Source organism: Balaenoptera borealis (genome assembly GCF_965194805.1).
Source record: "Balaenoptera borealis genome assembly, chromosome: 20".
Classification (NCBI taxonomy): Eukaryota; Metazoa; Chordata; class Mammalia; order Artiodactyla; family Balaenopteridae; genus Balaenoptera; species Balaenoptera borealis.
Genome location: NC_138879.1, coordinates 23,625,850 through 23,639,003, shown reverse-complemented (window position 1 = coordinate 23,639,003; position 13,154 = coordinate 23,625,850). Strand labels below are relative to the sequence as shown.

Sequence of the window (13,154 nt, the reverse complement as noted above, 5' to 3'; positions counted from 1 at the left end):
TTGGATTATAAATGTATTTATTTCTATGTATGGGGTGTATGGTACATATAACAAGGATTAAAAAAAAAAAAAACTGATGCTTAAGGTAATGGGGATGTGGGGGGATCGTGTACAGCAAATTTGGCAGCACGTTTCTACCTATAGCCAGCTTGTGACTGTGTAAAAATATTAGCTCCAGCTACATATACCATGGCAGTTCTCTGTGCTTTATATAATTTTCAGATATTGTCATCAGTTTATAGGTGGGGAAACTTGAGTTAGTGCGTTAAATGACTCACCCAGTGACTTACGGCTCCATGTTGGTGGAGAAACTAGCACATGGATCTAGGTCTCTGCCTTGTGGTCCACTGCCTTACTGTTTATGCCACTGTATTCATTCTAATAGGCATAATAATAGGCTACAGAATTTACTAAAATACCCTCCACCAAGCTTTGGAAAATAATGAAGCTGCCACTTCAGAGGCTTTGTATGAGATAATGCTATGGGGACGGAGCATTCCTGGCTTACCTAGCTAATCCTGGAGATGCAGCAGTAGATGGATGGGTTATCTCTGAATTTGTCAGAGATGATTCATGTGAGGATTAATGTAAGATGGGAAACAGTCTTAACACAAAGTCGACCACCTCCCAAAGCACTGCTTTGTGTAGTTGGACAAGATTGTGGTTGTAGGAATAAAGGTCATAAAGTGATAGTTTATTCTATTCTATTCATATTCTAAGTATTAAAAACAAGAAATTTACTTAAGTATTAAGGTACTCAGTCATTAAGGTATTAAATCATGAGGGTATTAAAAGTGCCAGCTTTGTTCTGTTCTGCCTCATGTAGAATCAGTAAGCTAACTTATTTTAATGAAGTACACTAAACAAGTTCATGAAGTCTTCATCATTTTCATCTTCATCTGCATGGATCACTGTTGAAGTTAATGCAGGATTTGAGGGGGAGGCCTGGTCCCTTGAGGTGTCCATGACTAAGGTCTGGCCTTAGTTGTGGAGATCTAGAAATTGGGTCACACCCAACACCCAAAATTATCAGGCTCAAGAGGAAATTATTCTTACTAACCAAATTCACAGAATCCAATATAGAGGACATATGCTAATTTACACTAAGAAATATACATTTCTGTCATGTAGACCAAAAAGTTGTCAGTTGGCTTAATGCGTCTCTTTGAAAAGCCTTTAAGGGGAGCCAATTTTTATTAACCAGAAGATTACTTGATAAGATTGGAATCAGCAATCAGGGTTTTTTTAATTTTGGAAAATTTAAGACACAAAAGTAGGAAAGTGTAGTTAACTTTTATTAAAGTCCATCACTCAATGGCCATTCTTACTCTTTGTGTGTGTTCCCTGTCATTTTCAAGTAAGTCTCAGACATATTTAATTTGTAAATATTTCTGCATGTATCACTAAAAGATAAAGAACAGTTTATTAATTAAAATATATTGGATGAACTTTTAGTTGGTCAACTGTAGTGCTGGTCTGCTAGCTTACTTTCCATTGTGCCTCTCAAGGGTACCTGGTAATTGAGTCTGCTGTTCTGGCATCCTCCCTTCTGCAGTGTAGAGACACTGCATCATCGCCCTTTTTGTTAAGACAGTTTTTCTTCAAACAGATTATAATACAGTAATTTTTCAATTTAAATTAAAACACCTTTCTTGCCTTCCTGAGCTAATCATATTGCTAGCCTAGAGACAGTTACCTTCTTTCCTTATAGCATTACTCACCTGCAGGTGATCTGTCTGGTTTCTTCAGTATAGTTAAGTGTCACAGAGGATAACCAGCCCTATTTCTAAGGTCTGAGAACACTTTGACTGCATGTAGGTTGAGTTCAGCTACCTGATTAAAACTTTCTAGAGATGTTAAAACTGGAAAATTTAGGGTGAAAGTTTTCTGAGCTTCTGTACATTCTTTGCTTTTAAAAATGCAATGTAGGTGAGCTGTGCGAATGTTTTTAAACATTCTAAATGTGCATGAAACAAAAAAATTTGAGAATTGTGTATATTTTCTGTGGGATGGGACTTCATTCAGGATTGGTTTTCAGGTTTGAGTTTGGACTGATTTTCAGTTTATGAAAGAACCCCAGGTGACTGCTTTTTAAGAATTTTGTGTGACAATTGTAATGCTTGTATATGGTTCAGAAAAACAACAGAAGTGTTCAGTGATCTGTCTCTCTTCTACTCCTGTCCCTCTCTTCCTCCTCTACAGGAGCTACTAGTGTTAAGAATTGTTTTTCCAAGTGGTTTTTGTGGGGAGGTGGGGGTGAGGGATGTAAGCATTTATGTATGAATCTTTTAGGATATATGGTAGTATAGCGTACGTTCTGAATCTTGCTGTTCTCAGTATATTTAGAGGCATTTGAGACATAGGAGATAGGAATTTTAAGTTTAAACATGTAGTTTTCAAAAGTACATTTCAAGTAAAAGAGAAGTAAATGTATTTTTCACTGTTGTATTAGATTTTTTAATTTTCTAGTTTAAAAATGCAGTTTGAGAGTTTCATAGTTGATCTATTTCTTCCCCTCAGCCATCCCAAATAGATCAGTTGTCAACAGCTTTAAAAATGTTTAGGAACAACAGCTTTGGAAAACAGTTTGGCATAACTGTGCCATAACTTCTTGTGGCTATTCCACCCCTAGATACATACCCTAGAGAAACTCTTATGCCTGTGTGCCAGGGGATGGATGTAAAGATGTCATAACCGCATCGTTTGTAATAGGAAGAAAAGGAAACGAAAACAAACTGGAAAGACTTCAAACGTCCAGCAGTCCACTGGATAAATACTGTGATGTATTCCTATAGAGGAATTACACAGAAGTCAGACTGAACTACAGCTGCACATGTGAACGAGGAGTCTCAATGGTCAAAAAAGCAAGTTGCAGAAGAATACATCCACTGTGGTTCTGTTTCTGTGAAGGTCAAAACCAGGCCGTTAAATACATGGTAAATGGAAAGCAAGGAAATGATTAACACAATTCAGTACATTGGAGGGTTGGAGGGAAATCATGAAGGGCAAGGAGGAGCCTTCAGAGGAACTGGTGGTGATTTCTGAAGCTGGGTGGGTGGTTTCTTTTTTAAACTGTATGTGTATGTGCTTTTGTATGTATGATATTTCTTAATAAAATTTAAATTAAAAAATGGGAAAAGGTCTTGGTGAAGGTAGTAGTAAAACATACATAAACAATGTGTTTCATGAAATTAATCTTCAGTGAGTAGCAGATGTAAAGGGTACTGTTTCTCGAGTGCCAGATTTAGGGTCTTAATTGTAGTCTTTGAAAGCTAGAAACAGGGCCTAAATGTATGTTTTCTTTGTGATACATTATTTTTGTCTTGATGTTATTTTCTTTTGGATGTCCGCCAGGGAGCTGGTGCTGCTTCTGCTGTGTAAGCAGCTTCCAAGAAAGCTTTTCTGTCAGATTTATGCCAATCCAGGAAGGGAAACTGCTGAGGTGAGAAGAGCCATTCTCCTGACCTGTCAGCACATCCTTCCCTTTGTTCAAGTTACATTGTCACCTCAGAGGGGCTGCTCTTTGTTCTTGTTCTACTCTTAATAGGAATACCATGAAGTGTTTAAATAATGTTTGCTCTTTAAGGGGGAAGTGGTTGAGACTTTAAAGGCACCTACAGGTGCATGAAGTTCATGTAGCTAAAAGTCCCTGTATCAGTTAGCAGTGGCCCTCTTACCTCCAACTGCGCACCGCAGGTCACTCCATTCTAAATGAACATACATTATGAACAACTAAGAATTCTAGACCATTCCTAAATATGTTGTGGAACTCTTTAGGATAGCATTCTGGTACCTGATTTATTTCAGGTACCAGAAAAAGAACCTCTCGGGAAGTGCACCTTAGAAATTAGTTTTACAATCAGTGCATGAAATACATAATAAAAATTACTCTTGGGACTTCCCTGGTGGTCTGGTGGTTAAGACTCCGGACTCCGCGCTTCCACTTCAGGGGATGCAGACTTGATCCCTAGTCAGGGAACTAAGATCCTGCATGCCAAAAATTAAAAAAATAATTTAAAATAAAAATTACTCTTGAAGCTTCAGATTTTTATAATCTGCAGTCTTAAAACTATGTTGGTTATAGAAAATATGTTGTTGGTGCAGGCTGTATTAACTTGGAATGGGTATGTGTTTTGAATTTGCTTATCAACCTTGTAATTAAGTTGCTGCCCTATTGATCTTATTGTACTTAACCACTAGGCAACACTGTGCAGGTTCTGCTATTGTAAGCTTTCCTCCCAACAGTAGTTATTTTCAAATAAATTTATTCTACCGTGTTCACTTAAAAACCACCTAAAATCTCACTTTTCCACACACGGTAATTTTGGGCCATTAACCAACCCTAAGTCCCTCCCTACATTTACCTTATTTAAGAAAAAATTGAAAATAACTTAGGTACATGACACATGGGGATTGACCCCCTGTCATCCCCTGTCACAGTCCTGGCAATGGAACACTAAGCTCTGGGTGGAATTGGCTTTCATTAGGGGCCATGCTATTTTAGAAATGTGACTTAGATGCTGGGCTTACGTTCAGTGCTGAGGTGCTCCTACCATAATCCCGTGGACACTAAGTAAATTGCAGATTCAGGTTTCATATTCATTTCATGAATGAAATGGTACACACTTCACCTGCCCTAATCAGAACATTTTCCACCTTTTTGGTATTGGTTGCGATAAGTGTTGATGTTAATGCCTCAGTGTCCCTTCACCCTTCATCAAAGGTGACCTATTAAGAATTTGGAGGTGAGAGAACAGTGGCCTGTTGAATGTACTGGAGGAGACAAGACATTGTACTTGCCCAGGAGGTCTCTGGTAATTAAGGATTAGCCTTAAGGTCTCAGTTCCATGAGGATTAGAGATCATTTCACCCGCGTGTGTAAAGAAGTGACAGTGTGGTGTGTCTTGTTGGAAGTTGGTAAATGGAGTCAGGCATGAGTGCTTCCAAGGTAACAAGCAGCTGTTAACTAGAAGTTAGCAAGTTGACCCAGAAGGATTCCAGGTGGTGTGGTAGGGAAGAACCTAGCATGGGATGTGATCATAACCCATCTTGGAGCTAGTTAGTGAGGGCGCCAACTTGGTTTTTTTTTTTTCACCTGTTTATAGAGTTCAATGCTGTATGCTGTGCCTTGGCTTTTCTGCAAGTTGTATGTTAAAAGTACCCTCAAAGATGGTTACTTACTTGTGTTAAGTCATAGGTAAGTTAAAAAGTGTGTAAAAAGGAAATGATGGTTTTAGAAACTGGGATATTTGAACCAGTGTGCCAAGTGGGGTCCTGGCTTTCCCAGCTCATCGGCTCACCCTGCCCTTAATGGAGTTCATGTGAACAGACCCTGGCCATTTGTCCTGACTGAATCTCAGGAGTGCATACCTATGCCTGATCAGGATTGGGGTACAACTTTACAAACTAAACTTGCGTTGATAAGTATCATACTTACAATTTTTTTATACTTCTGTTTGTCAAAGCATTTTTTAAAAAATTTTATTTATTTATTTATTTATGGCTCTGTTGGGTCTTCGTTTCTGTGCGAGGGCTCTCTCCAGTTGCTGTGAGCGGGGGCCATTCTTCATCGCGGTGCGCGGGCCTCTCACCATCGCGGCCTCTCTTGTTGCGGAGCACAGGCTCCAGACTCGCAGGCTCAGTAGTTGTGGCTCACGGGCCCAGTTGCTCCGCGGCACGTGGGATCTTCCCAGACCAGGGCTCGAACCCGTGTCCCCTGCATTGGCAGGCAGATTCTCAACCACTGCGCCACCAGGGAAGCCCTGTCAAAGCATTTTGAACGTACTCTTCTCCCAGCCCAGAGAAGTTGCAAACAAGGAAATGTAATAAGTACACACGTGAAGCTAGCAAGCTGGTACGTACGATCCAGGCTTCATTATTTACAAAATACTGATTCCAGTTTTTTTGTCTCTGGGATTTCTTAATATGTCATTTTTGCAGCATTGCTGTTGTAGCAGGGCTTCTCTAACAGAGACGGTATGTGTTCTATCAGTTCAGAGCTTCCATTTTTCATTAAAATGAGTTCTACTTCTTGAAAGTCCCGTAGTCTTAGAATGTCTTTGTCCTTAATATGGAAAAGAAATTATATAATGGTTCATAAATACATGTGAAGTTAAGATAAAAAGGCTTAATTGTATTGGCCAAGCATTGTTTTCTCTCTGTCTATACATGGTAAAAACTAAGTCAGCAGTTGAGAATTGTTTTTTCTGTGTGTGTGTCTTTTTTTTTTTTTTCCCCCTCAGTCCATGTTGCAGGTTTCCAAAGGGAATGAAGTCCCAATTTGAAAAAAAAACTTTAGGCCCAAGAAAAAACTGTAGGCCAGGGCATTTTAAAAAGAAAACTATAAAGTATGATCATCCCACCACTTTTAGTTTACAAGGAATATACTATTAGCCAAGGCACCAATAAGAATTGCTAAAGGCATTTTGCAAGTTGCTTTTTTAAAAAAAATAATGCCCAAAGAAATGAGAATTTTCCTCTGAAGTTAAAAAGTGAGATTTGTATTTTGAATCAGGAAAATATATAAAAATGCCCCAAATTTTGTTTCCTGAGATTGCAAAGGCTGACTGTTGCTAAGCAGATAAAGAGTGGGTTTGTATTTTCTGTCCTGGGGACCAGTCAGTTTTGTAGAGATGGGAGGCTGGCCATACTGAACTAGGGTCTTAAATGTGGGTATTAGTTGTAATTTAGACAATTTTAAAAGGGTTGATGAATTAGGTAAGCAAATCTGTAGAAGCACCAGATTGAAAATAACCTAGTTACCATGTTTGGCTGTCCTGCAGCCAGAATTTCCAGTGTCTTGGATTTTGTTTTCATATTAGTAATGCAGAAGCTAGTGATTGGCTTCACAGAACATAATTTTACCCACCTAGAGCCCAGTCTCTATTTAGAAACTTGTACACCCTACCTTTCTGAGTAGTGTGTTTTGGTAGCTTTCTGATTTTTTCCACTTGCTCTGGGTTAATCCCCAGTTCACAGCAGCTCACTTTTAGTAGATTTTGGTAACTCAGCTCTTGTCTATCCAGTTCAACTTCAATGAAGTCATTTTCCTTGTGGCTCTGAATTCTGACTTTAAGCACCAGCTCTGGATCACCCACAGATTTATTCGTAGAAGAAACAAAACACTCATTTTAAAGCCTTTCAACGTTATAAATTATTACAGCAAAAGAACTGAGTAATAAGTAGATCTGGAGCTTTTATAGGCAAATATAAACTTTTAATTATCTGAAGCTTTTATTGGACTGCTGGGCAAGCTCTGGGGTGTATGCCCCATTATACCCACCAAAAGGCTTGCAGTTTGAAGCCAGGCTAGGATTTAAAATATGCAGTGGGTGATATGCATCACCCTTGGCAATACATAGGCGTTGTTTGTACCTTGTTGGCTATTTGTAAAGCTTCAAGGAAATGTGTAGCCCTGGGGCTCTGTATTCTTAAGAGTGTAAATCATTCTGTTAACTACCGCACCACCTGGGACTTCAAGGTGAGAGGTAGGCCGAGAAATAGGATAATTCTACCATCTTCTGGGACAGTGGCATTGAGTGAGTCTTAAAACTTAGCTGTTGTAAGAAGGAGCAGTTTTGACTGAAGGTGGAGGGAGCCAAATGGTGAGTTTGGCTTTGCAACATGGTCTGGGGGCTGAGTCCTCACCTAGGCAGGTGTCATCAGGTTTGGCATTATCACCTGGGTCAGTTGGCAACTGTTGATTTGCGCCTTCTTGTGTATATTCCCCTGAGAAAGAATTGGAGAAGGAGAGTTGAGAAAGAGCAGCCGCACAGCATTTAGCGCTCCAGATCCGCCAGTTAGGCGAGGGGCAGTAGGGCCCCATCTCCACTTCCTGCTCTGCGGCTCCTCCTCCTCACAGGAAAAACTGCCGCGAAAAGGGCAGTAATTACATTCAGACTTGAAGAGTAATTTTCCTTAATCACCGTTTAAATCATGAAAAGGAACTGAGACAGTATTTTTGAATGGTATGTAATCTTGAGGAGGAAATATTTATAATCTGTGCACTTAACTCGTTTCTACTTAAATATATTCGGCACTGAGAGCTTTGTGTCTCCGGTTCTTTAGCAGAGTTATACAGTTAGAAGAGTCCCTTTATAAGGAGAAGTTTTCTCAACCAGAGGGAAGGGAAAGGAGGAAACATTCCAGAGCACTTTCCAGGTGCCAGGCCTTTTACGTACTTAGAATATCCTTCTAAGCCTGCTCTGTGCTGGGCACTGTGCTAAGCCCTGGGGAAACGATGATTCAAACAACAACAAAAACCCAAAGTGGTGTCTGCCCTGGCGTTTACAAGTTAGCAGGAGAGAGAGAGATTGATCAAGTGACCTCAAGTAAATGTGAAATTACGGTTGTGGGCATGGCAAGGGCAAGATACACCAAAGTGTGAAAGCCTGGAAAGGAGTTAAGAAAGTTCTCCCTGAGGGGCAAGTGTTTGATCTGACATCTGAAGGGTGAGCAGGCTTAAGTAGGCACGTGAAATGGGAAATGCTCTAAGTGTAAAATACACACCGGATTTCAAAGACTTAGAAAAAAATGTAAAATTCATTAATTTTTAATATTGGTTATGTGTTGAAATAATAGTTTTGATATATTGGGTGAAGTAAATATATTAAAATTAATTTCACCTGTCTTTTTAATGTGGCTACTAGAAAAATTTTAATTACATATGTGGCTTACATAATATTTTAATTGGACAGTACTGGTACGGGTGAAAGACCTGTATTCTAGAACAATGCCAAGCCATTAGACAGTGTTCAGGAGGAGGCTGTCATAATCAGACTTGCATTTTTTGGGGGGGGGAACCAGAAACCTCATTGTCCTCACAAGAATCCTATGGGGTGTAGACATTATTCCCGTTTTCAGACAAGAAAATTGGTGCTGAAAGGTGAAGTAACTTGCTGGAGTTTGCTCCATTAGGAAATGGCAGCACCTGGATGTGACCTACTAATTACGTGGGGCCCAGTGCAAAATGGCTACCCAGGGAATTGCACCCTCCCCACCTGAACACTCTGGTATCTGGATGGGGGTGGCCGAGGGACCCCAGCCCCTGCCCCTTCCCTGCTCAGTGGACCTCAGAGCATGCCCTGCCTTGCCCGCCTCTTGCTTGAGTCGCTGCCAGGGGCCGAAGGTGACAGCAGAATGAGGGAGTGGTAGAGGTTACAACATGATGGGCTGAGAGTGGGACCATACATTCGAGCCACAGCTCCCAGCTCCCAGTCCCCCAGCACATGCTCCATTGTCCTATCTGATTTCACTTACAGAACAAACTAAATATTAAAATTTTCGAGCCAGCGACCACAGAGCACTTAATCCCAAGCGTGAGGCCTTCATGTAGGGCCCTGCACAACTGCTCTGATCTCAGGCTCATGAAGCCAGTCCTGCTTAGGGCTTAAATCGTGCTTTTTCCACACTGCTAAATGCTTCCCCAGAAATGAGATGCTCTAGCCCAGCGCAGCCCTCTCCCAGGACAGAAATAATGTCCCTACCCTTGGGGCAGGGATCTGCAGTCTAGTCCGTGCCCTTCCACTCTGGGCCGTGGATGGAGCTCTGCCCTGGGCTGGGAGACAGCCTTGCAGCAGCTGAGCCTCAGCCCCCCAGATACCTGAACTGGAATGATGCCCTCCCCACCCCTTCACTACTCACCCCACACAGAGCATGAGATGTCCCCCAGCTTGGCCTACCACATGTAAAAGCATTTAATTCTGTGATGAATCTGTCAGGTTACGATGCCCTGTGGATGGACAGGGTCTCTTAGAGGTCAGAAGGCATGCTCTTTGAAGTCAGGCAGATTTGGATCTGTTTTTCCTATGCTATTTAGTAGCAGTGACACCTTAGACAAGTTACGTAATCTCTTTGAGCCTGTTTTCTGATCTGGAAAATGGGATTAATAATCTCTAACTCACAGGTTGTAAGAAGGAAATGAGAAAGTGAATAGAAAGTACAACCCCTCCTGGCACGTAGTGAGCACCAGTATTTGCTGGCTGCTATTATTAATTATAGCTATTGATACTCGTCCCCCCCGAAAGGACCCTTGTTCTACTTGCTCTGCTCTTGACTACACCACTGGCAGAGTGGGGGAGGGCACCCTGCTCCTCCCTTCCTCAGGCCCCTCCCCTATCCTCCTTGAGGACCATGTTGGAAACAGGAATTAAAGACTCACCTGCAGGCTTCTCCCTCATGTCCTGTTGGGGTTCAGCCATGGGTCAGCTCTGTGGTCTGTCAGATCAGCAGCCCCTCTTGCATTTATGCTGAGCTCCCAATCGAATAAAAAGCACGTTCTAAAGCCTTAGTGCATCTATCTGCAGTGAAACAATAATATGTTCTTGTCATTGGCTGGTGAGATAGGGCAGGGTCGACCTATTTTACAGATAGGCAAACGAAGGCTCAGGTGTGTTGTATGATTTCATTTGCACAGGATGCTGCAAGTGAAGGAAGGGACTGAAATTCAAGGCTCTCTGCTCTCTCCTCGGGCTGTGTCTATGGGGAAGCAGTGCAGGCTAACCTACCCAAGGGCCCCTGGGAGGGGAGGCCTTTGGTGGCACAGCCCTCCTTGGGAAAGGTTAGCAACTATACCTCAAGGGATAAGAAAAAGCAAACAGTATCTCGGATTGGACAGACTTCCCCTCCTCCCCAATTCTCACTCCCCTTTCTCCCAGCCCCTTCCTCAGCATCTGCGAGTGACAAGAAAGCAGGAACACCCGGGCCCATACCTGGGGAGACTCCGCCTTGGCAAGGATCCTGAATCCCTGATTCCAAACATCAAAATGGAGGAGGCAGGGGCTGGGGCAGGAGGTTCAGTGAAGGGTGGGTGGGGCTGGGCAAAGTCCTGGGCAGGGCTGCTGTCTCAAAGGGCTGAAGGTAGGAACTCACATATTCGGGGTGGCTCTCCCATATCATTTAACCCTCCAGTGTCAGAAGACAGGGCATCAGGTGGGCCTCAGCATCATAAGGCTAGAGGGAACCTCAGAGATCAGAGCCCATAGGTTCTCAAACTTAGCTGTGCATTGAAATCACCTGCAAAGCCTTAAAAATTGCGGGTGCCTGGGTCCTACCCTCTGACGAGTCCTACTTAGTTGGTCTGGGGTGCAATCTGGGCCCTGGAATTTTTAAAAGGTCCCCAGCCGATTATTTATTTATTTATTTATTTCTGCGTTGGGTCTTCGTTGCTGTGCGGAGACTACGCTTCGTTGCGGTGTGTGCGGGCTTCTCATTGCGGTGGCTTCTCTTGTTGCGGAGCACAGGCTCTAGGCGCGCGGGCTTCAGTAGTTGCCGCGCGCGGGCTCAGTAGTTGTGGCTCGCGGGCTCTAGAGCACAGGCTCAGTAGTTGTGGCACATGGGCCTAGCTGCTCCACGGCACGTGGGATCTTCCCAGACCAGGGCTCAAACCCGTGTCCCCTGCGTTGGCAGGTGGATTCTTAACCACTGCGCCACCAGGGAAGTCCTCCCCAGCTGATTTTGTGTGGTCAAAGTTGAGAATCACTGATTTGACCAGACTTCTTAAGGTGCAAATGGGGAAGGGGAGGCCCAAGGCCGGAAGATGCTCCCTGATAGTCACAGGGGCAGCCGGGCACAGGCCCGGGGCTAGATGTGGGCCACCTGGTTGCCAGCCTGATGCAGCCTCCCCAGCATGCCTGGTGCCCGTCTGCCAAGAATGCAGGAGACCCCGCCCCCGCCCAGGCAGGGAGGAGGAAGCAGCACGCATCCGCCTGGCCTGACCTCCTAAGGGAGGGGAAGAAAATGCACTTTGGCCAGCCCAGCTACCAGGGTGTGTCAGCCATAAACAGAGCCCCCCTGCACCCCTCACCTGGGTGGATGGGGCCACGAGGGCAGAGATGAAAGAAAGTGCCTGTGCTTTGAGGGGGAGCCTCTTCCGTCCCCACGTCACTAGCCTGCTCTGTCCATTCACTCGCCCACTCCCCATTCACTGGTTCACTCATGCACGTATTCTCTCCACAATACTCACTTTTTCTTGTTGTTCTGGGGGACCCTCTCTTTAATTTTTTTTTTTTAAAATTTATTTTTTGGCCACGCCGTGCAGCTTGCAGGATCTCAGTTCCCCGACCAGGGGTTGAACCCAGGCCACGGCAGTGAAAGCCCTGAATCCTAACCACTAGGCCACCAGGGAATTCCTCTATTTTTAAGTTTTTTAAATAAAAGTATTACATGCTGTAGTGTAAAAAGTCTAATGTTAAAAATCAGGACCCATTAACAAGAGCAAAATGCTTGTTAGGAGGCAGCCATATAGGCCTGGGTGTGGGTGTTTTTTCATTCATTATGCTGGGCAGTTAGTGGGCCCTTCTGTTTACGTATTAGCTTTTGTGTGGGGGTTGGGGTATAGCTTTTAATTTTGATGTAGTTTCAAATTTACGTAAAAGTTGCAAGAACATATGCCGTTTACCAATGGTTAACATTTTGTCATATTTGCTTTAATATTCTCTCTCTCTTCCTTGGTATATATGCATGCGTATGTGTATAACACACACACACACACACACACACATTTTTCCCAGGAAGTTTGAGGGTAAGTTGTAGACATGCTCCTTTATCACTAAAGATTTCAGGCTGTATTTCCTAATACCAAGGGTATTCTCTTATATATCCAAGATACAAGGATCAAAATCAGGAAATGTAACATTGATATAATGCCTTTAGTAAACCACAGTCCATAATCAAATTTTATCAATTAACCCAACAATATCCTCTTTAGCTTTTTTTCCCTAGCTCAGGATCCCGTTCCGGATTATGCATTGTACTTAATTTCCATGTCTCATAAATTTCTTTAATCCAGAAAAGTTCTTCAGCCTTTCTTTGTTTTTCATGACATTGACATTTTTGAAAAGTCCAAGCAAGTAATTTTGTTGTTTGTCCCTCACTTGGGTTTGTCCAATGTTTCACTGTGATTAGGATCAAATTATGTGCTTTGGCAGGAATAGCATGGAAGTGCTATGTCTTTCCTAGTGCATTATAATGGGAGGCACATCTTGGTTTGTTCCATCTTAGGGAATGGTGACTTTAATTACTTGTGAAAGGAGGTATCCGCCAGGTTTTTCCATTGTAAAGTGTGTCCTTTTCCTTTTGCAATTAATATGTAACTTATGGGGAGATGTTGTGAAACCGTGCAGGTATACTTTTTTTTTTTTTAATTTATTTTATTT

The 13,154-nt window shown here is 42.7% G+C and overlaps 1 protein-coding gene across 1 annotated transcript; it reads right to left on the bottom strand.

Moving 5' to 3' along the window:
* Positions 1 to 5,477: 5,477 nt before the first annotated feature.
* On the bottom strand, positions 5,478 to 10,703 carry ANKRD40CL (ANKRD40 C-terminal like). The gene is given in 5 exon segments (XM_082372647.1): positions 5,478 to 6,064; positions 6,908 to 6,925; positions 6,927 to 7,084; positions 7,648 to 7,728; positions 10,160 to 10,703. Coding segments are annotated over 5 exon segments (441 nt in total). The 5' UTR covers positions 10,200 to 10,703; the 3' UTR covers positions 5,478 to 5,920.
* Positions 10,704 to 13,154: the final 2,451 nt, after the last annotated feature.